Here is a 26,078-nt window from a genome sequence, read left to right as displayed (position 1 = left end):
AGATGCTGGGACAGAAGGGAAACTGAGGCTCAGCTCCCTGCTAAGGGTTCTGCAGCCAGTGTGGAGCAGACCAAGACTCTCCAGCTGTCCTGGCCTTACTTCGGTATTATGAAAAGAGATTTCAAGGCTGAGGTGGACCTCTGACACCCCCATCCTCACCATATTGGTTCCTTCAAAGACTCCAGGACAGGTATTTGTCCTGGGGTATTCGTTGCCTTTTCGAAAAGCTGGGCCCAGCCTCAGGCAGCTGTAGATCCCACCCTGTCCCTCCTGTGTGACTCTGGGCAAGCAACTTGACCTTCCAAAGCCCACTTCCAGAGGCATTTTTTGGGTTTAAAATTGCACCGGGAAGGGGCCCGAATAGCCTGCGGACTACAGCACTAGTCATGGCTGAGACTTCGGGAAGTAACAGTTCCTGAAAGTCAGTCTTGTCCTACTCTTCCCCAGTGCACATGGGGGGTGGAGGGCGTGCCTGGGACTGTCTGTCCCCTGAGGGCTGGGCCAAGTGGAGAGATAGCGAGTTCAAGACAAGAGCATCACAACCTGCCCAAAGGTCATAGCATGGGGCAGTGACAGCACAAAAGCTCCCCTTCAGAATGGGTGGGCAAGGAAAAAGTGTAGCATTCCCAAGGCCAGGCAGCCGCTTCTGTCATCGTGATCACATCCGGAATCATTTCCCCAGGGTGACCCGATAGCCACTGGCCAGCCTTTTCATAGCTTCTGGTGACTACTTGAATTCCCTGGCTGACCAGCCCTTTCTCTGTCTTCAGAGTCTAACCTCCCAATCACAGCTTCCATCAGCACCATCCCCTTTCCTCTCCTGTGACAAATTTTTCTCTGCCTCCTTTTTGTGAGGGGGGAGGGTAGGGGGTAGCAGGGATGGAACCTAGACCTTTGTACTGAGCCCAGACCTTTAGTCCTTTGATGTTTATTTATTTATTTTGGAGGCAGGGCCTTGCTAAGCCACCTGGGCTCTAACTTCTCCTAGCCTCCTGCCTCAGCATCCCTAAGTGCTAGGAGTACAGGCAGGTGCCGCCACACCCAGCTCTCCGCCTGCCTCTTACAAGAGCCCTGTGATCCCAGCGGGCCTGTGCAGCGAATCCAGCATCGTTTCCCCATCCCAGGACTTCAGCTTCTTCACATCCGCAGCTGTCCTTTGCGCATAAGGTAACTGACAGAGTCTAGGAGTGGGAATCTATTATTCAGCCTATCATATGCATTTTACTGGGGGGAGCTTGACCTGGGGTGAAATCACTTGCCCAGGACCACACAGGGCTTGGACCGGAGGCCCAAGGACACCCCCTGCGGCAGGGAAGGGTTAGTCCCTGCAGCACCCACACCCTGAGGACCTGGGGAGGGAGGGGCAGACAAGCCCTTGAGAAGGGCGAGGGCTTCAAGGACACCAGCTGCCTCTGGGGAATTCACGGCCCGGCCCAGGTAGTCTGCCTGGGCTGGAAGGGAACAGAGACAGCTAACAGCATCTTGAACCAGGCCATGGAGCTCACGCCCCCACATCCACCCCTGGCAGAGCCATGGGCACAGAGGTGGGCATAGCAGGACTTCCCAAACCCCTTCCCCACAAGGCTGATCCTGGGGACGAGAGGACATGGCACTGGGGCTGGCCCTGAGGCCACGCGGCCGACCTTCTCCGCCCTTGCCCTCTCGGTGAGTTTGCTTGCAGCACCCACGGGCCCTGGCTTCAGAGACAGCTGGACCTGTGAAGGTGGAAGGAACCTGGGAACCATGGTCATCCCACAGGTCTCACCCGGGGGCTAACAGGCACCAAGCCCTGTGCTGGCTGTCAGTGGAGACGACGTTGCCTCCCTTGCACTCCAGGTCCCCAGGCAGAGGCGGACACTGTTTACCGCCCCCTCCACCCGGCCTTTGCCTGAAATCCTGCAGTGTCTTGGATTCTCCTCTTTCCTGGCCTGCTCCCTTCTGCTCCCCTGGAAGCACTTAATGAATCACTCTGGGAGCCCACCTGAAACCCGCATTTTAAAACACGCATTCTGCACCATAACAGGCCTGTGTGGTTTTGACGGAAAACATCATCTATACATACGTGTTTTGTTCTCACACCTTCAAATAAGTTGCTCTGAGATGCAGGTGAGTCAAGCGCCCCTGCCGGCCAGCTGTGTATCCCCAGCAGAGTGTGGGGTGCGGAGTCCCAGGGCAGTGGTATAATGCTCTGGGTGCTCCCCATCTGTCCTATCTACCCCTCCCCTCTCTCCACACAGCAATCAAAAACCTGGCCACACAGCACGCCGGCCCCAACCTGGTTCAGATTTCTTTATTGAAAAATTAAAGTCATAAGCTCTGTATATAAATACACGAACGTTGGTGGTCGCCTGCAAGGCCTCTGGGATAGGCTGGGGGTGCGGCGGGAAGCTGGGGCCCTGGGGTCCCCGCGGTGCGGGGCGGGAAATAAATAATAAATACCACGAGGATAAGGAGCCAGGAGGAACGGGTGGGAGCGGGGCGTCTCGATGCTTATTTGTGGCACTGAAGGTCCTGCAGGATGCCCCTTAGCAGGAAGCTGCGTCCTCCGATTCCCCTGTGACCTCACTGCAGGCAGAGGCTCAGGTATCTGGGGCCAGGCTGCGTCCTGCCTGGCTAGCGGGCAGCAGAGCACACAGATTCGGACTCAACCTGTTTGCCTTGCCTGGCTCTCTTTTCCTGCTGATTCCGGTCCAATGGGTCAGGACAGAGTGGGGGGTGCCCTTCCTGCCACCCTGGCCAGCCAGCCCCGGACCCCTCAGAGAGCCTGAAAGAGCCAGGGTAGGGGAAGGACAGGGAGCAGGAGCTACACAGCGGTGGGAGGCCCTCAGCCCCGGCCTCTAGAGCATCACGTTGAACTCGGTGACCAGGAAGTCGATGTAGTCACGGTCCTTGGTCTTGAAGGCCTCGGCGATGATCCGGGCAGCCTCGCGGTGCTCCTTGCCTCGGAGCGTCAGCCCGTTCACTTCCAGGATCACGTGGCCCACCTTGAGCAGCCCGCAGTTGTGGGCCGAGCCCCCTCGCTGTGGAGCAAGACAGGGCGGGGCTCACCTGGGGTGACCGAGCCGTGGGCAGGCCTGGCTTTGGCCACCCGACGCACAGTTGGACACGGCCAGCTAGGTAACCACATCCTGCTGTCAAAACGGGATGGAGAAGGGGTGTCCTGTCCATGCAGCCAGACCCTTCAGGGAGGCTTGCCCCTGGGGACATACCTGAATTGTGACGATCCTTGGCAGCGGCTGGCGTGTGTTGGCCCCACCCTCAATGGCAATGCCCAGGGTGGCCGCGCTCTTCTTCACACGGACCAGGGTGGACGTGGGCTCCAGGAGTCCTGGCTGTGGGGTGAGGCCTTCTCAGGGAGCTGGCTTGGCCGTGGGCCTGGGCTGGACCGTGACCCATGCCCGGCCTAGCGGGGCTCAGGCTGCAGCCCACGCCGGGAGCCCCAGTGTGGCAGGGATGAAGCCGAGCACTAAGTGTCCTCAGCTATTTAATCCCAACAAACCCCCGAAGGCTTGGGGGTGAGGGGCTGCCCCAAGCTGCCTGGTGTGGCAACAGGGACTCCAGTCCAGGCCGGTCTGACCCCCAAAGACTGTCTAGTCGCTGCGTCATGGCAGAATGAGGGGACCACAGAGACTCTCAGGCAAGCCTCCTTTATCCAGGATCGGTGGCAAAGATGAGACTTAAAACAGGCCTCCAGATTCCTCCTGCAGGGTCCCCTCAGGATGCGGAAATCCCTCCAGCCATGGGGCACTCATCTCCCCTCTCCTGTGGTCACTTGCCAAGCTGCAGCCTGTCCCCAGGGCCCCCTGTTCTCCACCTGGGCCCTGCCTCCCTCCCTCCCAGCCCCGCACCTCCTGCCTTCCCACCCTCCTCACCGGTTTGTTGCCCCCCTCTGCGGTCCTCTCGCTCCTGGGTGGCTCCTTGCTGCTCCTGCTCCTGGTGGATGCCGTCTGTCTGTTTTGGCCCGGGGCACTGGCCTCCGCCTCGCCGGCATCCACACCGCTGTCCTCGCTCAGCGTCTGCCCACTGTCCGAGAGCTGGGACAGTGTGGAGGCTGCTGGGGGCCGGGAAAGGAGGGCAGGAACAGTCAGGGAGGGCTTCCTGGAGGTGGCAGTGGAGCCTGAGGCTGGAAGGCTGGGGGACTTCCCAGGCAGAGATGGAGGGGAGGAATGAAGGCACCCAGGGGCTGGAGGGCAGGGATACCCCTCGGCACCCTCTCCTCCTCCTGCTCCATCCGCTGTTTCCAGGACATCTACCGTGGCCTCCCTATCCTCAGCCACTGGCATAATGTTTAAAATGGAGGTCAGTGGGCAAGCCCAGCCTCCTGATTATGTTGTTTTGGTTTGTTTTAATTCTGAGACAGGGCCTCATTAGGTAGCTCAGGCTGGCTTTGAACTTCCCATCCTCCTGCCTCAGCCTCCCAAGTGCTGGGATTACAGGTGCCCCTCTCTTGTCTTTGTTTTTTAAATTCATGCAGAAAACATAATGATCAACACAACATAATGATTAACATACTCAAATCAGGAGATTTCACCTAAAACTAGTTTCTAGTTTCCTAAGAAAGAAAAAGAAGGTCTGCTGTACCTGGTCCATACCCCTGCCTGACCTCCCTGGCTGAGCTGAGGTGGGGCATATGGCGTCCGGGTGTCCTGTGACCAAGCCATCTGCCCCTGAGTCAGAGACCCCAGGTTAAGAATGTGTTCGCTGGAGTCTGGTGGGTCAAGTGCAAAGGCCCTTGGACCATCTGTGCAAGCGTGGGCAGTCACATAGCCTCTCTGAGCCTCGGTGTTCCTGCTCCAGTGCAGGAGCAGCGATGCCTCTGACCTACAGACCCAACATGTGGGGGCAGGAGAGCCGACGCGGGCTAGGCTGCCTGGTTCCCCATTGCTTGCTGCAGCTTAGCTTCTCCACCTGTAAAATGGTGAGGATACAAGCACCCTCCTTCCAGTCCCCTACTGTGGGAACTCTACATTCTGGTCCTAGCCCAGGCTGCCTGGCAGGACGGGTCCCCTTCCTTGGCCCAGATATCACTCTAGCCACAAGATGGCAGTAGAACCCCATGGAATGTGCCCAGGCCGGCTCTAGCTGAAGACCCAGGACAGACGCCTCCATTGCCTGGGCAGGTGGGCCCAGCTGGGCCCCACCACCCACTCTGTGCAAGGTCCCAGGAGACAAGGGAAAAAGGAAACCACCCCTGCCCTCCCTGTGAGTTGAACACAAGGGCCAGCGCTGGGGGAGCTCAGGGGGCCCCCAAGCCCCCAGTGACCCATGGCTCAGACAGCTGCAGCAGCTTGCTCAGGGACACAGCTAGTCCGTGGCAGAAGCAGGATCAAACACAAGTCTCAGGCCCCAAGCCACTTTAATAGTGGACCCCGACCAGGGGATGTCGGCGGGGAGGCCCTGGGGCGTCCACCGCTTCACTAGGGCACCAGCAGGCAGACTGCTTGAGAGGCCGGGCTGGCGTACTCACTGCGCGTCTGGGGCAGGGCCCGCACTTCATTCACGTCTGGCTCGCTGTCGGGGCGGTGCACCTCCACCATGACGAAGTGCTGGTTGGTGCCCGTCTGGTCTGGGGTGTCTGAGGGTGAGGGTGGCAGGAGGCACCCCCCAGCACCTGGGACCTCTGCGGGGGGGCTCTTCAGGTGCGGCGGTGACTGGACCCGAGGGAAGGGCCCGATGGGGTGCTGGTTGACCAGGGCCAGGTGGGCGTCCAGTGGCCTCTTGGATCCAGGGTTGGCAGGGGACACAGAGGCATAGATGGGGGAGGAGGGAGAGTCCTGGGCAGAAGAAGTCCCTGGGGTGGGTGCGGTGCCCCGGGGCGGGCTGTGGTTCCGTGGCGCGGAGAAGACGATGCCCGAGTGGGAAGACGCAGAGGAAGGAGCTGCGGGGTCCTCCTTCCCTGGCTTCCTCAGCTGGCCAAGCGGGCGGTCCTGGCCTTGGGCCAGAGGTGGCAGGGGAGGCAGTGGCCTGACGCTAGGCAGCCCCTCGGAGGGGGATCTCACATCGTCCTGCCAAAAGACCCAACAGGAGTAGAAGGAGTCAGAACCCATGGCGGCTGCAGAGGGGAGGCCGGAGCCGCTGCGCGGTGCCAGGCCCGGCTGGAATTCGGTCCCTGCTCTATCAGCTCTTGGCCACGCTGCTCTGAATAATGTAACAGCCCAGTGGAAAACTTCTCCTGAGCAGGAGCAGGGCGGCAGCTGAGGAGCGCTGGGATCTTGGCAGACGTCTCTGGGGACCTCACTGTCCCCTTTGGGAACTGAAGTTCCTGGCGTCAGCCAGGGTTGTCGCAGGCAACAGGACTTAATTAGAAGCAAGAGGAAGTGAACACGCAAGAGGCACATTTCTGTGGCTTTTCTTCTTAGGGGATTATCTGGGCTACTAGAGATGGAGAGTTGGTGGGACTGGACGGAGACAGAACGGACAGCAGGAAGCACACAGGGGCTGTGGTGCTGTGTGGCGCTGGGCAGGGCACCGTGCCTCTCTGAGCACATCTCTGGGCAATGGGGAGAGTGTTCCTGGCTGAGGGGGTGTGGCGAGCTGCATGCACGGCGGGTTAGCAAGATGCCCAGACCAGGCAGGTGCGTGGTGGAGGGCAGTGGAGGAGTCTGTGATTACTCCGCCCCTCTGCCGAGCCCAGGCCCAACACTTACATGGCTCTGACAGCCTTGCGAGCTCCCTGCCAAATGCCTTACTTCAACCAGTTCACTTACCCCTTGCCACAAACTTACGGGGTAGGTAGACTATTATCATCCCATACTACAGAGGAGAAAACAGAGCACAGACAGGCTCAGAAATTTTCTCAAAGTCCCACAGTCAGTGGAAGAGGTGGGATCTGAGCCCAGGCAATCTGGCTCAAGTCCACGCCATTCAAAAGCCATTAGGGTCAGCATCACCGAGTGTGGCGTCACATGTAGTGTCTACATCCCACCCAGGTGCAGGGCCGCTTGCAGGGTGTTTACCTGGTGAACACAGGTGTCTGTACTTGCTGCGGCAATGTTTAGGTAATGCCAAAAGTCAGCACCCACTTGGGCCCCCCTGAGTCACCAGGAGTGACCTGGCCGGGCTCCTGTGGGAGATGGCAGTGCGGCACAGACTGCAGGCCTGCAGCGGGTATGGGACGCGCGCAGAGCACGACTCAGGGGCCAGCAGGGCCTTACCACGGACACGTCGGGGAGGGCATTGGCCCCGCTCTGCACAGCCTCGCCAGTTTCCTCCAGGTCCAGCGTGTTCTGGAAATGCACAGGGGAGCAAGCTGAGCAAACAGGAGAGGAGATGACAGTCTCTCTGCCAGAGCACCCGTCAGCGAGGCCTTCAGACATTTGACATGCCCTGCTCTGCTGACATTTATTTTACCCAGTCCAACCCACTCTTCTGCCCGTAGAGGTCAGTCTTCCATTGGGATTTTCTGATCATTTTCAGCCCTCCCCTGAAGTACTTGCAGGTGCTGGGGTGTCTGGGCCTTGACTGGGCATTCCTGGGCCCGGCCTTGAGAGTCGGAGTGCTGTGCTGGACAGATTTAACGTCTCCCCAACCCAGGGACTCCCCGCCCACTGTGGGGACAGAACCCCAGGTGGTGTGAAAAAGGGGTCGAGCAAGTGAGAAATGCACAGAGAATACACTCCGATCTCTCCCTCTCCCCCGCTTCCCCGAATGGCTTTAATCCTGAGGGGCTGGTTTCAAATATAATTTGCCCTTATTTTGCAAAGTGTTCCTTCCTAACTTCCTTCCTTCTTTCCTTCCTTCCTTCCTTCTTTCTTTCCTTCCTTCCTTTCTTGCTTCCTTCCTTCCTTCCTTCCTTTCCTTCCTTCCTTCCCCAAAGCTCCCTCAAGTGACTTCCTCCTACAAAAAGTCATCTCTGAGTGGCTGAGCAGATCTCCTCTCTGAGCTGGGCGCTTGTGAGGAGTCAGGCCGCCATTTCTCTCCACCCCACTGAGCCCAGGATGCCAGAGAGCCTCTGCCACTGACTCTGGCTTTATCAACCCAGAGAGCTGGTAAAACATTTCTGGGTTCTTCTGCAAGAGACAAGCATTTGAAAGGGAAGGCTGAGTAAAGATCACCCTCCCAGATGTGGAGGGCATCGCCTCTCCCTGAGGCCCCCGTGGAAAAAATGGTGGCAGAAGGGCAAGTGGAGCTCTCTGGTGCTGGGGCAGCCATCTTCTCCTGCTCTCAGGGGTCCCTTTTTTTTTTTGCACAGAACCCAGGGCCTCGAACATGCTAATTAAATGCTCTCCCCCTGAGCCGCACCCCAGCACCCCTGCTGCCCTTGTTATGGTTTATGTGTAAATGTCCCCTCAGAGCCTCGTGTGCTCATAGGCAGGGCTTTGCGAAAGTGGTTGGATTATGGGGCACCCGTAGCTGACTTGGTGTTAGGAGGCAGGGTCTGGTCTGAAGAGAAAGGTCACTGGGGGCCGTGGCCCGGAAGGGTTTATATCCCTTTTCCAGACCGCTCTGTCTGCTTCCTGTCCACTGTGCATAAGCAGCTCTCCTCTGCCATGCCCCGCTGCCTTGGAGCCAGCCAACTATGGCCTGAAAGCCCTACAAACTGTGAGCCAAAGTGAACCTCTCCTCCTTTAAGCACTGGGTGTTGGGTATGGAGCCCCAGCCATGAGAAAGTGACCCAGACGGCACTGCAGCATCAGCTCTCCTGGGTCTCCCGCCTTTGGACGTGGCCTGGAACAATGCCACCCGCTCTCCTAGGCTTCCGCTTGCAGACCATGGGACTTCTCAGGCACACAGTGTGGGAGCCGATCCTCACAGGAAGTCTTTGTGTCACCGTGCATATCCTCCTGGCCGTTTCCGTGGGTGACACAGCCACCTGACTCAGGGCTCGGGTGAGCCATCCACGCCGAGCAGTCTCTGAAGCTCCCGACCGAAGGGGCTGGGGACAGAGGGGTCAGCAGGAGATGGCAGAGGGGACAGCCTGAGGGCAAGTGGCATTTGATGCCTAGGGAGGGGCTGCCCAGGAAGGGTTCCTAGATGAGGAGGTGCAGCTCAAAGCTGCATCTTGCAGGCGAGCAGGGCAAGAAGGGCAGGATGGGCAGTTCAGACACGGAAAAGGTGCCGCTGAGGTGGGAGGGAGGTGGAGGATGTTTGAGAATCTTCTGGGCAGCTGGCAGCTCCATGGGAGTCAAGCGTGGAGAAGCTTGGGCTTGAGCCTGAGGGCAGTGGGTTGCCATGGAGATGAGGTCAGGTTTGCCTCCTGAGCAGATTCCCTTTGCTCTGTCCCTTCCTTCCCCCTGGCTGCCGCCTCTGCCTGCCGCCCCGAGAGGCACGCTCTGTGTGCTCACCTTCGGGATCCTCCTCCCGGGGCACCTGCTGGATGAGGTCCGCCTGAACGCCTGATGGGAAATCACAGCCCCACCTCCACCCCTGCCAGCTTTCCTGTCTCCTTCCCACAGTCACTGTGCTCCAGCCTGCAGCCAGCAGCCAGAAGCATTCTGAAAACCTACGCAGGTAACACATCTCCCCGGCCCAAGACCCTGGGACCTTTCCATCTTTCTTGGAGGAAATTCCACACTTCACACCCACAACTGCACCCTTTCTCACAATTCCCGCCTGGCATAATGGGATTGTTCCCACCACAGGACCTTTGCACCAGCTGCTGTCTCTGCCTGCACCATGGTTATGGCTCCTTCTCTTACTTTGTTTAGCTCTGCCCTCATGAGGCCCTCTCAGACCAGCCCCAGCTACCACAGCCCTGCTCCACTGCCCCATCTATCCCTGATTTGCTTCTCTGTATAACACTTATCACAGCTTGAATTTCCTTTCTCTCTCTCCAACTAGGACATAAACTCTGAGAGGGCAGGACTTGTGACCATGGGGTCCCCACTCAGAATAATGGGTGCTTGATGAATATTTACTAGACACATCAGTGAGTCAGTGGGTGAGGGAGTCCACCCATGGCTGTGGCCACTGGGGAAGGGTAGGTGAGGGGGCTTAGTGGGCTGGGGGTGGAGGGAGGTGGGACTGTAGGTCATTGTGGGGAGTGGTCACGATGGTCCGGGGGTATGGACACAAGGCACCTGACTGCATAGCCCTAAGTCGGTCCAGCACACAGATCCCCCTGTCTGAGGACCAACCTGAGGCCAGAGAATTCCAATGAAGGCAAATGTTCCTATGGCCACCAGGGCCAGTGACAAACCCACCCACCAAGGGGATGCTTGGCCTTCCTGATCAGTGACACCAGCCCTGCCTTTGCCACCTCTGAGGTTTCTGTAAGATCACACATGGATCTGCTACTTCAGGCTGGGTGGGCAAATTGCAGAACCTCTCCGTCCTGATTCCCCTTCTGTGAAATAGGGTAACAATAGCACCTGCTTCGTGCAGGTGACGTGTTAGCGCCCCCACGGCTCTCACCTGGCATGACATACATGGGAAGGTAAGCGCCACACTCAGCAGAAGCCTTGCAAATATGCCTTCGCCTAAGCCCGTCCTCTGAGCCAGCGATAGCACGTGGCTCCCTGGGTTACACCAGCCTGTGAGTTTGAACCCGGCAGCTCCAGCAGGCCTTTCCCGAGACCCAGCGGCCACGGCCCTGGCTTCCACGGGAGGCACAGGGAGGCCTCAGAGGGGTCACCAGCAAGGACAAAAGGAACTACCGCCACACTCAGGGGCAGCTACCACCTGCTCCAGGAATTCACCCCACAGGCGGCCCTCAGGGGAGGCTCAGATAACAACTTGAGGCTTCCAAGCCAGACAGGGGTTCTGCCCTGCTCTGGTGCTGTAGGAGATTTGAGCATTTGTTACTCACTCAGCAAGCACTTCCTGGGCATGGAGACTAAGCAAAAAAGCTCAGGGAGGGTGTGACTTTCTCCCGGAAAGCACGTTAGAGAGCTGGGAACTCCAGAGGCCCATGCTGAGGGCTCTACCTACATCATCTCAGGGACCCCCGGTGACCCTAGAGCAGGGCTGTGAGTCTCCCCATCACATCTGCTACCAGGAAAGCACAGAGAGGGAAATGACTGGCCCAAGGTCACAGAGCCATTCTACAGCAGACCAGGGTTCTAAGCCAGGTCAGAGTCACACCAAAGCCCATCCTGTCCTTCCCTGCCCTGCCCTGCCCTGTCCTGCCCCAGCCTGGAACTAGATGGTGCCTGGAAATCCCAGGAGCTAGAGGGCCTCGGGCATGAGTGAGGACGCAGCTATCGCTGGCCTTGGCCTCAGACTCTCTCCTGCCAACAGTGGCACCCTGGAGCGGGGACAGAAGGTGGGGCTGGGGGAAGAAATTGAGCCTGAAGTGGAGCAAGCAGACGGCCAGAGCCCAGCCCTGCCAGACTCCATCTGCTGCTCCAGGCCCTCGGGAGCCCAATCCTCGTGCATCCAAAATAGCTGCAGACGGCGGTGGCGGCCCCTTCTAGCCTAGGGGAGGTCAGCAGAACAGCTCGAAGGCAAGCTTTGAGAGGGGGCTCAAGGTCAGAGTGCAGGTGTCCTGGCCCCCTCCTGGCACCCCTTGGGGACTTACAGGATCCTCCCACGTGGGATCTTTGCCCACTCCAGAGCTGGGGTGACTGAGGCTCAGAGACAGAAGGTCACCAGTCCAAGGTCACACCGCAAGGACAGGGCAGGACACCAAGCCCTATTCAAGGCCTGACTCAGCATCCCAGACAGAAAACCTGCTTCCCACAGGGCCAGGATGCCTTCAAGGCCTGTTGCCATCATCCCCTTCTCTTCCCTCAAGCCAAAGGGGTCCTTCAGGACATTCCCTTCCTGTGGGAGGAAAGAACTCCATTTCTACAGTCTGAGTCGGCCCAGTGGGGACCCAGATTGACATAAATCTGGTTTGGGGTCACTGAGAGGAGCAAAGTGAGATGCACGGAAGGGGATTCTGGAAATGCACAGGTAAGGCTTGGAGGGCACCCAGGGCCACCTCAGCAAAACGAGGCCCTTCTGCTCCCCGGCACCTGGGCCCTCCCTCTCTCGGACAGAGGATGCTTACATAAGGGGCTATTTTCAGCTCTTTGTTCTCCAGGCTTCATTACTCTCCTGTCAGGTCAACAGACTCCCCATTCCTACCCCAAAATGCACCTGAGACCTGAGGCTGGTGGCCCTTTCTCAGCCGGAATGTGCAGAAACTGAGGCACTGAATCACAAGAGCTGCCCGAAGGTCACAGGCTCAGACTTCTGTCCAAAGGGGTTGCTGACAAAGGGACAGAAAGGGGACGGAGAGTGGGGCGAAGGGAAGGGAGGGGTTCTGGAGAGAAGAGGCTGGGGTGCAACGGAGAGAACAGGAAGCAAAGAGGACAGACGCAAGGGGAGGCGTGGGCGGAGGAGCTTGTCACCGCTGAAGTAACAGGGGGACAGTGATGTGGGCAGAGAGCGCCAGAAGGACCCCTCACCTCTCCCACCACTGCTTTGGGTGGGCGTCAGGAGGCTGCAGGGCAAGGCCAGGGAGCGGCCTGGGAGACAGAGGACCTGACAGCAGGGAGCCGGGGTCCACCTGGCTTGGCTGGGACGCCGTGGAACAGCCCAGCGCCAGCAGCACCTGGCTTTACTTATCCACTTGTCACTCTGGAAGCTTCTTCATGAAGCCCCCAGGGATGGCGTGGGATGGGGAGCCTGGGGCAGGGCGTGGTGGTGCGGAGTCAGGTCACAGGCGTCACGGGCATGGTGACGCTGTTAGCTAGGCCTCACTCACTTCTGCTGAGTGGAAAGCTTCCGCGCTCTCCCTCCCCACAGAAAGACAGCATGACCCCCAATCTCCAGATGGTCAGGGCTGGAAGGAGCCTTAGGACAAACATGAGAAACAAGGCTCCAGGAGGCCGCGCAGGGACCCGAGATTGGGGCCATAGTCCACTTCCGTGATCCTGAGCTACCTCGGCAGGTCAGCCGCTGCCCCCCCAGAGAAATCACTGACTCTCCCGTCGCATCCCAGTCACTGCAGATGCCACGATTCGCAGAGACAGCGGCTACTGACCAGGGGCCCGGCTTTGTCACCGGGCGTGGTAATAAAGAAAGCAGCTTGTTCTACTGTGCGCTCCCATAGCTGAAAATGGGCCTTCACCGTGTAGTTGCTGCCTGGATTGAACCATGCACTTTATCTTTAAATAGAGAAAAGTGTCTTCCGGGAGGAGGCCCCAGGGCCTCCCAGCCTCCTGAGGCTCTGCCGGGTGGAAACATCTCCAGCACCCGGGTCCTCACCGTGGGAGGCAGGTGCGCTGTAACCCCCTGTAGATCAAGCAAAGCACAAGGCGGGACAGCCATCCCATTGGGACTGCGGCTGAGAGGAAGCACAGTCACCCTGGGCCCTGAGTGGCTCTGGGGAAGCACAGCCCTGCAGGTGTGGAGGGCAGGAGCGGAGGTCCCCCGGGGATGGAATGGGCTGCTCTACTCAAGGGGGGGCACACGGCCGTGTCCCAGCATGGCGGGTGCGGTCAGTCTACCCGACAAGTGCCTGTGCACGTGGACAGCATTCCCCCCGCTCGGTCACTCGGTGTTCTCTCCCGGCCCTGCCACGCACGCAGGGCAAACAGGAGCACATTTTGTACTGAACCCTGCGAGGCTTACACTCAGGTGCCCCCCTCCCCTTGTCCTGGTGACACTCTGACCCTGGCACCCTCCTTCACTCCGCCCAGTGGCTGCGGGCCACCAGCTCTGCTCTGGCTCCTGCCCGGAGTCACCTCACTGCTGCCTGGCAGAGGCCACACTTTGAACCTGAGCTTTTGCATTTCTCCCCCGATGCCCCAGTCTCCCGCTGTCCCTGCCCTTCAGTTGCGGCGTTGACGTGAATGCCATAGACTGCTGTATGACACACGGACTCCTCCCCTGGACACACTAAACCCCAGGGGTCAGGCTCGAGCCTGGCAGGGAGGACACGCTCAACACGTGCTCCAATGACCAAATGAATGAATGGATGGATGGATGTGTTCCACCCGGCACTGAGCAGGCCAGAGCAGTGGGAAGGTGCAGCGGGGCAGAGGCCCCCCGGAAACCTGCTTGCTGCCTCTGGGCAGAGCAGCACGATGAGCAGGGTCCCTGAGGCTGCAGGGCTTAAGCCTCTGCACCTTGATGGCCCAGGCCTGGGGAGAGGAAGCTGATGCACTCTGGCCCTGGTACACCCTTCTCCCTTCCTGCAGGGCACGGGAGGAGAGGAGGACTCTGAGGTCTTCCAGGGTAGGATGTGGAGTGCAGAACCTCTCAAGTCCAGGTGGGAAAGCCTCTCGACGCTAGGGCTGCTCTCAGCTGCTCTGCGGACTCCCTTTCCTCCTCAGCCCTCTGCAGTGGCCCTCCCCAGTGTAGACGAGCAGTGTAACTGTACATGGTCCACACCCGTACATCCATCTGCTCGCAATGAACAGACACCTGGTCTCCCCGGTCTACGCACAGATGCAGAAACTGAGGCTCAGAAGGCTTGAGTCACCTGCCCAAGGTGACCCGGCTACTAGTCTGGAGGGCCAGACCCAGACGGCTGAACTCCAAAGCCCGTGCAGTGAAGCCCCTCTGTCACGGCCCTGCTTGTACGAGATAAAGAATCCCAGAATTGCCCGAAGCCCTTTCTCACGTTGCTCTCCCGGCCAGCATCTTTACGGGAGAAAATGAGATGGCTTGCAGGCAGCCAGAAATGCTCAAGGCTGACTCTCAGTTAGACCAGTGGGAGCAAGTGTGGTCTGTCTGTGGGGACATCTGATTTTGATCAACCGCCTCTGTGTTTGGGGCACACGGCTGCAGAGCGAGTAACATCAAACCCGGCACTGACCACCCCCTCAGGGCCCAGGAACTGGGGCTAAATGGAAACTGGTTCCATCTGGGGCATCGTCTGGGCATCTGGGTCACTGGGAGCTGGCACCTGATGCTGCCTGTGCGTCTGAATGCCAGAGCAAAGGGCATGTTCTCTGATGTAAGAGGGAATGTTGAGAAGATAATCCTGCAGGTGCCTGGGGGCGTGGCTTCAGTTTAGTTTCTCTTCTGCATTTCCTGGGCTGGCACTGAGGAGGCAAAAAGGAAACAGACACTTCCTCCTGCGCCCCACAGGCTCTGCCTGAGTAGTGCGGAGAGAAACTGATGTAGAAGATAAAGAAGATGATGATGGGTCCTATACTGCAGATAGGATACAGGCGTGAGCTAGAGGAAAGGGACCTGGGCTGTTAGAAAGCAATGTTTTCAGTGGTGATCTGCCACAGTTTGGGGCTGTTTGTTACTTGGCATTATTGCAGCCCTAACACACAGTGGGGTGCTGCAGACCAGCACCTGGCGCTCCGTGGCAAATGAGTGCCACTTCTGCCTCTTTCTCCTCCCTGGAGGCATGCTGCAGCCCTGGTTCACATGCACTAGGTTTATGGGGCACAGCTGTCATTCCTTGCTGCACCGCCCTGAATATTTTCCACCTCCTTTCAACGCAGCGAAGACTCAGAATTGAAAGAATCCTGGGGCCCTGTCTTGGTCGTGCAGATGGGGAGACTGAGGCAAGGTGGGGGGCTCTCTGGAGGGTATATACTGTGCTGCAGGGCATAGCAGACGAGGAGCAGGTGAGCTTCAGGGTGGAGGGCAGGATGTGTGTGTGTGTGAGCTGTGGGGGTCTCAGGTGGCACCGGTGCCACTGCCCAGGTGCAGGAGGAGCTGGCACCTGCAGAGCCCATCATCCACTGCATTCTTGGACTCTCCTGCCTGCCATTCCCGCTCCCCTCTGAATTCCATCGTGCTTGTTGCTCCTGTGTCCCAGCACCTAGCATGTGGTCAGGACTCGTACGCAATTTGTAACAGAATGGAAGGAAGAGGAGGAGGAAGGGAGGAGACAGAGGATGGCGACAGACAGACGCACGACTAGGTGATCCCCGGCAAGGCAGAACCACAGCAGACAGCAAGGCTCACAGCACCACTCAGAGGCCACCAGGCCGGGTTCCCAGTCTCAGCTCCACCTCTCATTTCCTGTGTGACCTGAGGGGAGTTGCTTCTCCTCTTGGAGCTTTCGTTTCCTCCTGCATAAAATGGGGACCACAGCAGTACTGGCTGCCTGCAGCTCCCAGGAGGCCCACAGAAGGGATGGCTGAAATGCATTTGACACCAGGCTCTGTGCTGCGCACGAAGGGCAGGAGATGCGACATGGTCCCCTCCCTGAGCAGCTGGTGGTCCAGAGGGCAATGGGACAGCCTCAAAGAGATGAGGAGAATGTCTTGAGATAAGAAGCCGCTGCAGCTGGAAACCTGGGCCTGGAGCAGCCAGGGCTGCAAGTTGCCTCTTGAGAGGCTCAGGAAGGCTTCCTGGAGGAAGTGGCGCCTGAGATCTGGGCTATGGGCACACAGGACACAAAAGAGGGAGGGACAGCAGGCCCGACAGACAGAGCATGTGGTCTGGGCAAAGACTGAGAAGTCCCTCAGGAGCAGGGCACAGAAACGCTCTCCTCACTTTTGCAGAACCTCAAGCTCAGCTCAGAGAGGTGAAGCTACTTCTTGAGATCACACAGCAGGGAAGAAGCAGAGCTGAGATTTGAACAGTGGGCTTCCTCACCCCAGAGCCTGAGGACACCTGATGAACTGGTTGACTGGGAGCACCAGGAAGAGAACCCCAGGCCCCACCAAGGACAGGTGCAGACGTGAGGGGTGACGGGGAGGGCGATAGCCCCTGGCTCTGCCTGCCTGACCCCTGCTTCCCGGGTGCACACACACAGTCCCACCCTGCACAAGGGACGGTACCTCCATCAGGTCTATAAGCCACAGCAGCCGCTCCTGGGGGTGGCGGTGGGGGTGGGCAAAAGGCAAAAAGAAAAATACATCAAATAAATATGAGGGAATGACATGGCAGCAGCAACAACCCCTCTCCAAACATGCAACCTGCAATGCGCATGGGCACCCATGCGTGTACACACACACACACACACACACACACACACACACACACACACGCAAAACAAACCGGAGGTCTACCTCCTTTCTCAAGCCACCTTGACTGCTCTGGGCAGGAATGAAGGTGGGAGAAGACAAGGGAAGGCCCCAAACAGGCAGAGAAGGCAAGCACCATGTCCAAGGTCTCCCGTGCTCCTGAGAGGCAGATACTCCAGGAGCGCCCTGTCTGCGAGACCAGGCAGAAAAGGCTGGGATGCCAGGGAGGCTGAGCCCTGTGTGGGCAGAGAATCTTCAGTCTGGCACCCAGGGTGGGCTGAAGCTGGGAGGGGGCCCTCCTGGGAGCTACAGGCAGCCAGGACTGCGCTGGTCCCCATTTTACGGGGAGAGGCTATCCCTCAGCCCACCCCTTTCAGAGCCTACAAGTGTCCTCAAGGCCTGGGTGCGGAGCTCCAAGTGCCTTCCCCAGCAAGGAGCGGAGGGGAGGGGGGTCAGGAAGAACCAGGGCTTCTGCCCCGGGGGCAGGGTGGGAGGGGCATCCCCAGAACGCACAGGCTCCTTTCCCAGGCCACAGGCACTCTCTCACTTCCCAAGAGGCTGGGGGATGCAGTGTCATGACCACTTTGGATGGGAGGAAACTGAGGCACACACAGGCAAGGTGATTTCGCAGCTGCCTCCTGATCTGTATGGCTTTCTCTGGAAACCCACTGCGCTGGCCCTGGAGCTCACCCTGGCTTGGGTTCCTAACCCTGACATGCATGAGTATCTGCTCTCAAAATCCCCTCGCTTGGAAGCCATTCTGTGGCCTGAGCTCTTGTCCTCTCCCTCCGGTGCCCGGCTAAGGGACCCCTTCCGCGCGCACAGGCCCCCACCCTGCAGAAGGGACAGTACCCCCAGCGGGTCTAAAAGCAACAGCAGGTCTCTGAGCCTGAGCTCTGCCATCCTTGGGTACGTCCATTTGCATCAACCCCCTGGCAGGGTAGGGTCACACCTGCCACAGTGGGGACGGGGGGGGGGGGGGGGAAGCCCGAGGAAGTGTTTTGGGAAGGGAGACACCTCTGGCTGGGAAAGTAACTGTGAGCCAGTGGTGAGCTGGGGCTGGGGGCTTCTGACCCTAAAGAGATCTTTCTGGGCATAATATTCACCCTGCCCCCCCTGTCCTCCAGCCTGACCTGTCCTAGGGTCCTGTGATACTGTAGCCAGAGCCAGCAGAACCTCATGCTATTTATCCATGGAGAAACTGAGGCCCAGGGAGGCCTGGGCCTAAACCTAGATCAGCTTCCCAGAAGAGGAGACACCCCCACCCTCCACCCTGGAGTGCGAGTTCCCGACTCCACAGGGACCATCACAGAAGCACAGCCTGCACAGTGGCTTCCGGCTCCTCCAACTTCCCGTGGACATTTTCAAGGCCAATCTCAGTGGGAGCTGAACCCAGAGACAAAGGGTTCGGCACATGGAGTCTGGCGGTCCGAGTTCATCTCACTAGCCAGCCCGCAGCCAGGTGCTGCTCAGAGCCAGACTTGAATCTGGAAGGGGGAAGGCGGGCCTCGCCCTGCCCGTAAGTGATCTGCTCTTCCGGAAACATGAACCAGCCTCACTGCAGCCTGCCCAGAGCCTTAGAGGGAAGCACGGCAGCTTCTGGGTCATCCCAGAAGGGACAAGGACCCTTGGGGATGAAGGTAACAGGGATAGGAAAGAGGGGTACAGGTGGAGAAGAGCCCCAGTGGTAGGGAAAGGTCACACTGGGAGCTGTGTCTGTGAGACAGAGGGGGTGCATGCCCACCTACACCCACTGACCACGCGAGTCCAACACCCTAGACACACTGCAGCCTGCCACCAGGTCCCCAGATTGAGTTCCCCATTCTCAGCACCCAGCACAGGGTGAGAAGCACTGCTTCCCCACCCACTTCCATGGAAGAGCGGGGCTGGACGTCCAAAGGCAAGAACGGCGCGTGTGGAGGGGAGGATGGAACCACGGTGGCTCCCGGCCCCTAGCCCGACTCCTTCCCTCTCGTGGACGCCGGTGACCAGATGGATAAAGAGGCTTCTGCGCCTGCCCCTTCCCTGCAGAAGCCTCCTGAGGTGAACCTTGCTGTGAGCTTCCTGGGGCAAGAAGCACAACCTGGCTGGACCAGATGCTGTGAGGGGCCGGTGAGCCTGCGGGAAAGCCAAGCAGCACTGGGGCTCCAGGGACCAGAGGGGGCCTCTTGGGGAAAGCCAGAGTCACGGTCCACATGCTGTGACCACTGCCAGAGACTGAGGGACTGCCGGGGTCAGGCCTCTCGGTGCCAAAGACTTCACTGTGTCTCATTGGTGCCCCCCGCATTGTAATAATGTATTTGTCTGCACCCCCCACCCCGCACACTAACCGACCCCTGCCTCCCAAGCAGTAGGAACTCAGCAACTACTAGGTGATGACAGATGGAGAGACCGAGCTCAGAGAGTCACCGTAGGGAGCTGGGAAGGGTGGGGCTGGGATCCGACACCCCACTGGTCTCACTCCCTTCAAGCCAGGGACAGGGCACGGGCAGCTCACCCTGGCCGAGCTGACAGTGGTGGAGGTGCCGTGGCTTCCGGTGGACGAGCCTGTGTCACTGTAGGAAACCGTGGAATAGGTATCCCCAGCCCCGGGGCCTGAGGGCTGCCTTGCCTTCATGGACTCGATCTCCCGCCTCAGCACCAGGTGGTCGAAGCGGTCCAGGTCTTGCGGGGAGATGGTGCCTCTCACTTCAGAGAGGAGGGAGAACTGGAGTTGGGGACAAGCAGGACACTCAACGGGGAACGCTTCCAGCAGGAAGGCCCAGTAACCCTAAAACTCCCAAATCACCTGCATACAAATTTGACCTTCACTCCTCAGCCCACTATGGCTCCCCAGTGCCCTCGGGAAGAAGTCCAAACACTTGCACCTGGACACTGGGCCCAGTATCGTCTACTTCCTGCCTCGGTCACCTCCTCCTTCTCCACACACACACAGGACCGCCCGGCCTTGAAGACACCATGATGTCTTATGCTTCGAAGCCCTCGGCTGTGCTTTCCACCCCATCTCAGAGTCTTGTTTATCTCTACATCGCGTTTCCTGTCATGTCTTTCTGAATGTGCACCGTCCCGATGGACTGAATCTCTCCTTCCTCAGACTTCTACCACAGCTGGGGCTCAGAGCTAGCGATCAGCATGGTCACCCAGGGCTTTTTAAAACGACTGACTGCTGGGGCATTCACCAGGGCACTGCTTTTTAAAAGCAATTCAGGTGACTCTAAATGTGCACTCAGCATTGGGGCCAATCACAGGCCTTTGTCTGTGAACCCTGGGGTTCAGTGTGCCTTTTGGTCAGGGGTGGGGACACCATGGCTCCCAGCGGCTGCCCAGGGCTCAGGCTGGCCAACTCCTGGGAGGTGCTCAGGACAGGTCACCTTGGCGTGAGTGTTGAGCAGATCGAATAGGGCGGTGGCGAGGGCCTCCACGGAGATGCTGCCGCCGCGGTACTGGTCCAGGTAGTAGGCCATGGTGGCACGCTCCTGCCCGTTCAGCACGTGCCGGGCCTGCTCCTCCAGCAGCACGCGTGTCTGGTTCCCCAGGCTGCTCAGGGTCACCTGGGAGCCAGCTGGGCCTTTGTAAAATCCTGGCTGAAAGACAGGAGCACAGAGGCCTGGGGCTGCTGAGCTGAGTCAGGCCAGGCCAAGCCAGGGGCAACCAGCGGGTGTTGGGGGAAAGTTTCTGAAAGCTACCAGGGGGTCTGCACAGGGATGAGCCTACACCCTTGCATTCAGCCTCAGCTAGCTGCAAAGTGCTCACAGAGTGCCTTTTTCTTTTATTTTCTCTTTTCTTTCCTTTTTTCTTTTCTTTTCCGTTTTTAATCTTGAGCCCTGAATTCAGGGCTTTCGCACTGAACTCCGTCCCCAGGCCTTTTAAAATTTTTTGTTTTGAGACAGAATCTTGCTAAATTGCTCCAGCTGGGCTCAAACTTTCAATCCTCCTGCCTCAGCCTCCCAGAGTCCCGGGACTATAGGCACGTGTTACTGCGCTGGGCTATACAGTGCTTTCATTTTACTTCTGCATCCATTCAGAGGCCAGCACTGTTGCCCAGGGTCCCATTCATTCAGTAGGTTTTGACACCTCCCGTGGTAAACCAGGAACAACATCAGTACCTGTATTTCTAAACTGTGATCCAGATCTGCACGCACCCACACCCTGCCTTCCACTGCACCGCCCCCCCCCCACCAGCTGAGTCTAAGATGCCGTTCAGTGGCCCCTGGCCTGCTACTAAAATGCTTTTGTAAACACACCCATCTCTTCTCCCGTTGCCCCTGATTAAAAGGCGTTTTAATGGTGTCCATTATCCAGGTTAGAAGCCAGGCCTCTTTCGGTGGCCTACACAGCCTGAGAGATCTGAGCATCCTGCCTGCTGTCACGTGACGCTCAATCCCGCCCCCTACTGGCTTTGCTTTAGTTCCTGCAGTAAGCCGAGCCCTCTTCCTGCCTCAGGGCCCTGGGTCACTCTCCTCCCCTGCCCGCCCCACCCTCTGTGCCCGCTGCCTCTTCTCTCTTTCTCTCTCGGTCCCCATCGCCTCGCCTGGAGGGCACCGGGCATCTTTCTACTTAGGTACAGCATCTGTTGGAAGGTGTGCTTGGATTTTCAAGGTCTCTTTTGAGGGCTGTGACCTCCACAGGGGCAGGAACCCGGTCGGTTCTGTTTCCTGCCCTCAGCCCTGGAGAGGGCACCGTGCCTGGAACCTAGCAGGCATCCCCTAGGGTCCGGGGCTGCCCGGCTGAAATTTGCTCGGCACACTGCCCGGGCTGCAGCTCCCCCCCGGGGAGCTATGAAGAAGCTGAGGACACCCCACAGATGGAGAGGCCCTTACCTTGTTTGCTCCCTCTGTGCTGAGATCCCCCGGAAACCTGTGGAGAAAGACAAGTTCTTCAGGCACAGGTCCGAGCAGACGAAGTGGCCGAGCCAGGAAAGGCTCAGCGGGGGCCTCTTGGCAGACAGGTGGCTTCTGGCCTCCCCACTGACAAGGTGGACAGTGATCCCAACACCATGCGGGGCGCTTGCCTGCCTTGTTTCCAACCGCACAGGACCAAGAGCTCCCAGTTCAGCACTTAGGCGAACATTTGAAGCAGAGAGAAGGCAGCCTCTGCCATGGGACTCGGGTCACCCAGCCCTGGCGAGGGTGGGGCGGACACACCAAGGTCCTCAGGGACTACTCCATCCTTAGCCCACGTTGTCATGAAAAAAATGTAGGCTCAGGCAGCCAAACTTCCTGCTTTTTAAAGAAATAGCCAGAAATCCAGTTTTGTACAGGAAGCCTGGTGTCTTTTTAAATGCTGGCAACTAATTTCAAAGAATTCCTAACACTGTGTGATGACAGGAGGGAAGCTGGGAGGAGGGAGAAAGAAGAGGCTCCGGGGTGGGGGTGGGGGAATGTGCCAGGGAGCCGCCAGCCACGGGGCTGAGACCAGATGGAGCCTAGAGGTGACACGCACATGACCAGCAACTACACAGTCACCTGGCAACAGGGGTACCAGGTTTTATGACATCCGAGACTCACGCAAATTAACCTCGGGGTCGGCACTGGCAGGGCTGGGCTGGGGGCAGAGGTATGCTTTTCAGATGAAGCAACTAAGGCCAGCAGGATGAGTTGTGATCCGCCTGGCAGCAAATATACGACAGGGGTCCGGCTGCACATCTCAGCTTTCTACTCGGGATGAGGCCACAGCGTGAGGGACGGGCCCAATGTCACGCCCATGGACAGGAGAGACCTGGCTTGGTTGGGATACGGCCTCCTGGCTCTCAGATCCCGCCCTGGGGTCCCCCAGCTGCATGCACAGAGCCAGACCCTGGCGAGCCCACAGCACTCTCCCCGATCCGGGAACTGGCGATCCATTTGGTCTCGTCCACGGTGGTGCGCGCGTGCGGCAGCCTCCCCACGTCCTTCACCGTCAGGATGAGGTGCCGAGATGACTTGAGCAGCTTGACTGCCTCATCGTGCAGGATACTGAGAAAACTCCGCCCGTTCACCTCCAGGATCTGGTCCCCGACCTGCCGAGAGCCAGGCACAGCAGTTACCTGACTCACACCGGGGGCTTCACAGCCCTGACCTAGTCCTCCTTCAGCCGGCCTTACAGGGGGGTCATTGAGGCCCAGAGACGTCATGCGGATGCCTGAGGACCACACAGCGAGACAGTGGCAGAGCTTGCTTCTAACTCCGCCCCGAGCCCATGCACGACATTCCCTTAGGTCTCCTTACCTAGAAACAAGCCATCTCAGAGGCCAGAGTGAGGGGTGAATTTGGGGTGAGGTGAGGGGGAGGTGTGAGGGCAGACTCCATTAGATTCTTTATATATGTCCCCACGGCTGAGGGTTGTTACCTCAAGTACACTTTCTTTTAAAAAAAAAAATTAATGTGTGGCTGCTGTACAGAATAGTAACATTCATCCTGGGGAAATTATACATCCAGTAACAGATCTCGCGCATTTCCAATCCCCTGACTCTCCTGTCCCTATCCTCTCCCTCTCCCTAATCCCCTCCCCTTGCTGCAAGAGTTTACCTTCTAGTTTCCTGTCATCTCTCATTCATTTATTTATAGTTCAGGTTTCTCATATGAGAGAACACATGTGATATTTAACTTTCTGAGCCCGGCTTAGTTCGCTCAGCAAGACGGTCCTGAGCTTCATCCCTTTTCCTGCAAATGACACGACTTCATTCTTCTTTATGGATGAGTTCTTATATCACCTTAGCATGGCAAACAATGCTTTAATTTACTGAAGACAAAAAGCAATAAATGAGGCTACTAGCCTCCCACTGAAGCAACACATACTTGGATTCTCACAACAAGCCAGCAGTTTTATTTTGTAATAAAAAAAAATACAAACATACAAGCACATTCTTAATGAAAGGATTAAAAAAACCCCTAGTTTTCTGATAAAAATAAATCCATGACAAACAAAAGCCACAGAGGGACCTGTGGAATGATGACACTGAGATGGCATCTTATCCCAGCAGGGAAACTGAGGCCTGTGGGTGGGAAGGGGCTGCCGGGGTCCCAGCCTCCAGCTGAAGGGCAGCCCGGTGGTGCCATGCCCGTTATTCTTGGCTGCTTTTCTTCTCCTCCAGCCTGCTGACAGCACACAATCAGTGCCCATGGGTTTTTACTAGCAGTCTTTAAAGCCACCCTTGGAAAAGCTGAGACAAACAGGACTGGGCAGGAAGACGGGACCCGAGGTGAGACTCCAAGCCCCTGGTTCCCGAGCACTTGTCTGCAGTCTGGAGACAGAAAGTGGTTACACATGCAGACAGGACCTCTCCCCTTTACCTTGGCTCTGGTGGGCTCAGGGGTGGCACACTCCCTCTTTGCCTCTACCATCCAGGCAGTGTGGACCGTCCACATTGCATACTGATCACCCACCGGCACTGTCACACCCCCGTGTGCCAGGTGCTATGCCAGATGCTGTGCTGACCTGCTCAGGCCCCGTCCTGCTCACGCGTCACGAATGTGCTCAATCTGGTGCCATAAATGGATTTTCCCATCAGCATCTCCACACTGTGTCCCCGGGGCCCCCACACTGCAAGAATTCAGTGGAAAATCACCCAGGGGGTGAAAAGCACACTCACTCCCATCCATTCCGACCTCAGACCCATCTCTGCACCTGCCCAGCAGGCCCAATCGGATGACACCAGCCTCGTCTGTCCCTTCTCATGCTTCTCCTAAGTACACGTCCCGCATCTAGAGAGGCGGTGTTACCGCTTTCCATTCCACTCGTGAGAACAGAGGCTCCCAGAGGATAAGCAAACACAGGCTGAAGATCCCTTATCCAAAGCACTTGGCACCAGAAGTGTTTCAGATGTCAGAGCTTTTCAGACTTTGCAACATTTGCATACACTTTGCATTAGCATCCCTAATTAGAAAATCTGAAATCTGAAATGCTCTGAAACCTGGAACATTATGAGTGTCACAATGGTATTCAAAACCCAGATGTGGTGGTGCACACCTGTATTCCCAGGATTCTGGGAGGCTGAGACAGGAGGATTGCAAGTGCAAGCCCAGCATAGGCAACTTAGTGAGATCTTTTCTCAAAATAAAAATAAAAAAGGGCGGGCGGGGGAGCTGAAGATGTAGCTCAGTATAAAAGCCATAGGTTCAATCCCAAGTACTGCAAGAAAAAAAAAAAAAGGATTTCAAAGCATTGCATTTTAGATTTTCAGATTAAAGATGTTTAACCGGTAGTTTTGGATCACAGGGTTAGTGAATGAAGATTTGGTTTTTTTTTGTTGTTTTTTTGGTTTTTCTTCGGTACCGGGAACCGAACTCACGACCTTGCGCTTGCCAGGCAGGCGCTTTTGCCGCTGAGCTAAATCCCCAGCCCGGAAGATTTGTTATGGGACACAAACACAGGGCCAGTTGGCTCCCACACCCATCTGCTTTGTGCTACTGGGCTACTGCCAGGTACTCTTGGGGACCACACGGTATCACTTCACATCCAGCTGATCCCAAAGCTACCCTCTCGCCACCCTTCCCTAGCCCTGCCTACAGCAGCCAGACCTGAGACGCCGCCCCACCAGCAACTCTGTCTGTAGTTCTCAGAGAATCTCCTTCATCCAGTCCCATCCAGTTTCCTCCTGCCCCTCATCTTGCTGGCCCACTCCTGAGCCCCCACCCGCTGCTCCTAGGTGCCTGAGCTCCCTCTCACCATGCCCTGACAACCAGACTGGCCACAGGCATGCACCCAATGAATTTCATCACCACTCTGCTTCTGTGATACCCGCCCTGCTTACAAGCCTACCGAGACTTCCCCCGACCCAGGAGACAGCAAAGCACTGTGGTTAAGGGTTCCTGACACTAGCAGCCCTGGGCTTCATTCCTGGCTCCGCTACTTCTATGCCATGGGGCCCCACAAATCCCCAATAGCTGCTGTGCCTCACTCTTCTCAGGTGTCAAGGGGGCTCCTAGCCCAAGACCATCCTTCTGGTTTCTAGCTGGCAGCAGGTCTCAGCGCCACAGGCTTTACCCCGCCGCTGGCAGTGTCTACAGTTCCTTCAACCTTTCTGTATTCCTGAGCAAGCTGGCTGAGGGAGGCCCGGGTCCTTGTGAACTTTAGGCAGCTCCTTGTAAAGGGCTTGAGGTGACGGATGCAGATGTGGCTAAAGGGTGGAGCACTTGCTAGCATGTGAAGACCCTGGCTTCCATTCCTAGCACCACACAGAAAGAAAAGAAGAAAGAAAGGAAGAAAGGGAGGGAGGGAAGGAGGGAGGGAGGGAGGAAGTTAGGAAGGAAGGAAGGAAGGAAGGAAGTTAGGAAGGAAGGAAGGAAGGAA

General features: G+C 57.7%; 1 protein-coding gene and 1 long non-coding RNA gene across 7 annotated transcripts in view; one reads left to right on the top strand and one right to left on the bottom strand.

Annotated features, from left to right (window-relative positions):
- The first annotated feature begins 615 nt into the window (after positions 1-615).
- LOC106148298 lies at positions 616-2,307 on the top strand. The gene is made up of 3 exons (XR_001233598.1): positions 616-1,167; positions 1,584-2,106; positions 2,238-2,307. It is a non-coding gene; the product is annotated as an uncharacterized LOC106148298 (long non-coding RNA).
- Positions 2,276-26,078, bottom strand: part of Dfnb31 (deafness, autosomal recessive 31) — a 91,266-nt gene continuing 67,463 nt past the window's right edge. For 2 of the 6 annotated variants that reach the window (XM_005382629.2, XM_005382633.2), the window contains exons 4-13: positions 22,604-22,806; positions 21,629-21,665; positions 20,180-20,392; positions 19,306-19,515; positions 16,623-16,655; positions 7,155-7,226; positions 5,468-6,005; positions 3,873-4,054; positions 3,210-3,332; positions 2,276-3,020 (exon numbers count right to left, since the gene is read on the bottom strand). In XM_005382629.2, the coding sequence (XP_005382686.1) occupies positions 2,838-3,020; positions 3,210-3,332; positions 3,873-4,054; positions 5,468-6,005; positions 7,155-7,226; positions 16,623-16,655; positions 19,306-19,515; positions 20,180-20,392; positions 21,629-21,665; positions 22,604-22,806 (1,794 nt within the window). In that variant the 3' untranslated portion in view covers positions 2,276-2,837. Of the gene's footprint in view, positions 3,021-3,209; positions 3,333-3,872; positions 4,055-5,467; positions 6,006-7,154; positions 7,227-16,622; positions 16,656-19,305; positions 19,516-20,179; positions 20,393-21,628; positions 21,666-22,603; positions 22,807-26,078 lie in introns of those variants that run through there. The other 4 variants (XM_013513190.1, XM_005382630.2, XM_005382631.2 and 1 more) reach the window with 4 other exon arrangements.

This window comes from Chinchilla lanigera, unplaced genomic scaffold (assembly GCF_000276665.1).
Source record: "Chinchilla lanigera isolate Chin_1 unplaced genomic scaffold, ChiLan1.0 scaffold00018, whole genome shotgun sequence".
NCBI lineage: Eukaryota > Metazoa > Chordata > Mammalia > Rodentia > Chinchillidae > Chinchilla > Chinchilla lanigera.
This window is presented reverse-complemented; position numbering and strand designations above follow the sequence as displayed.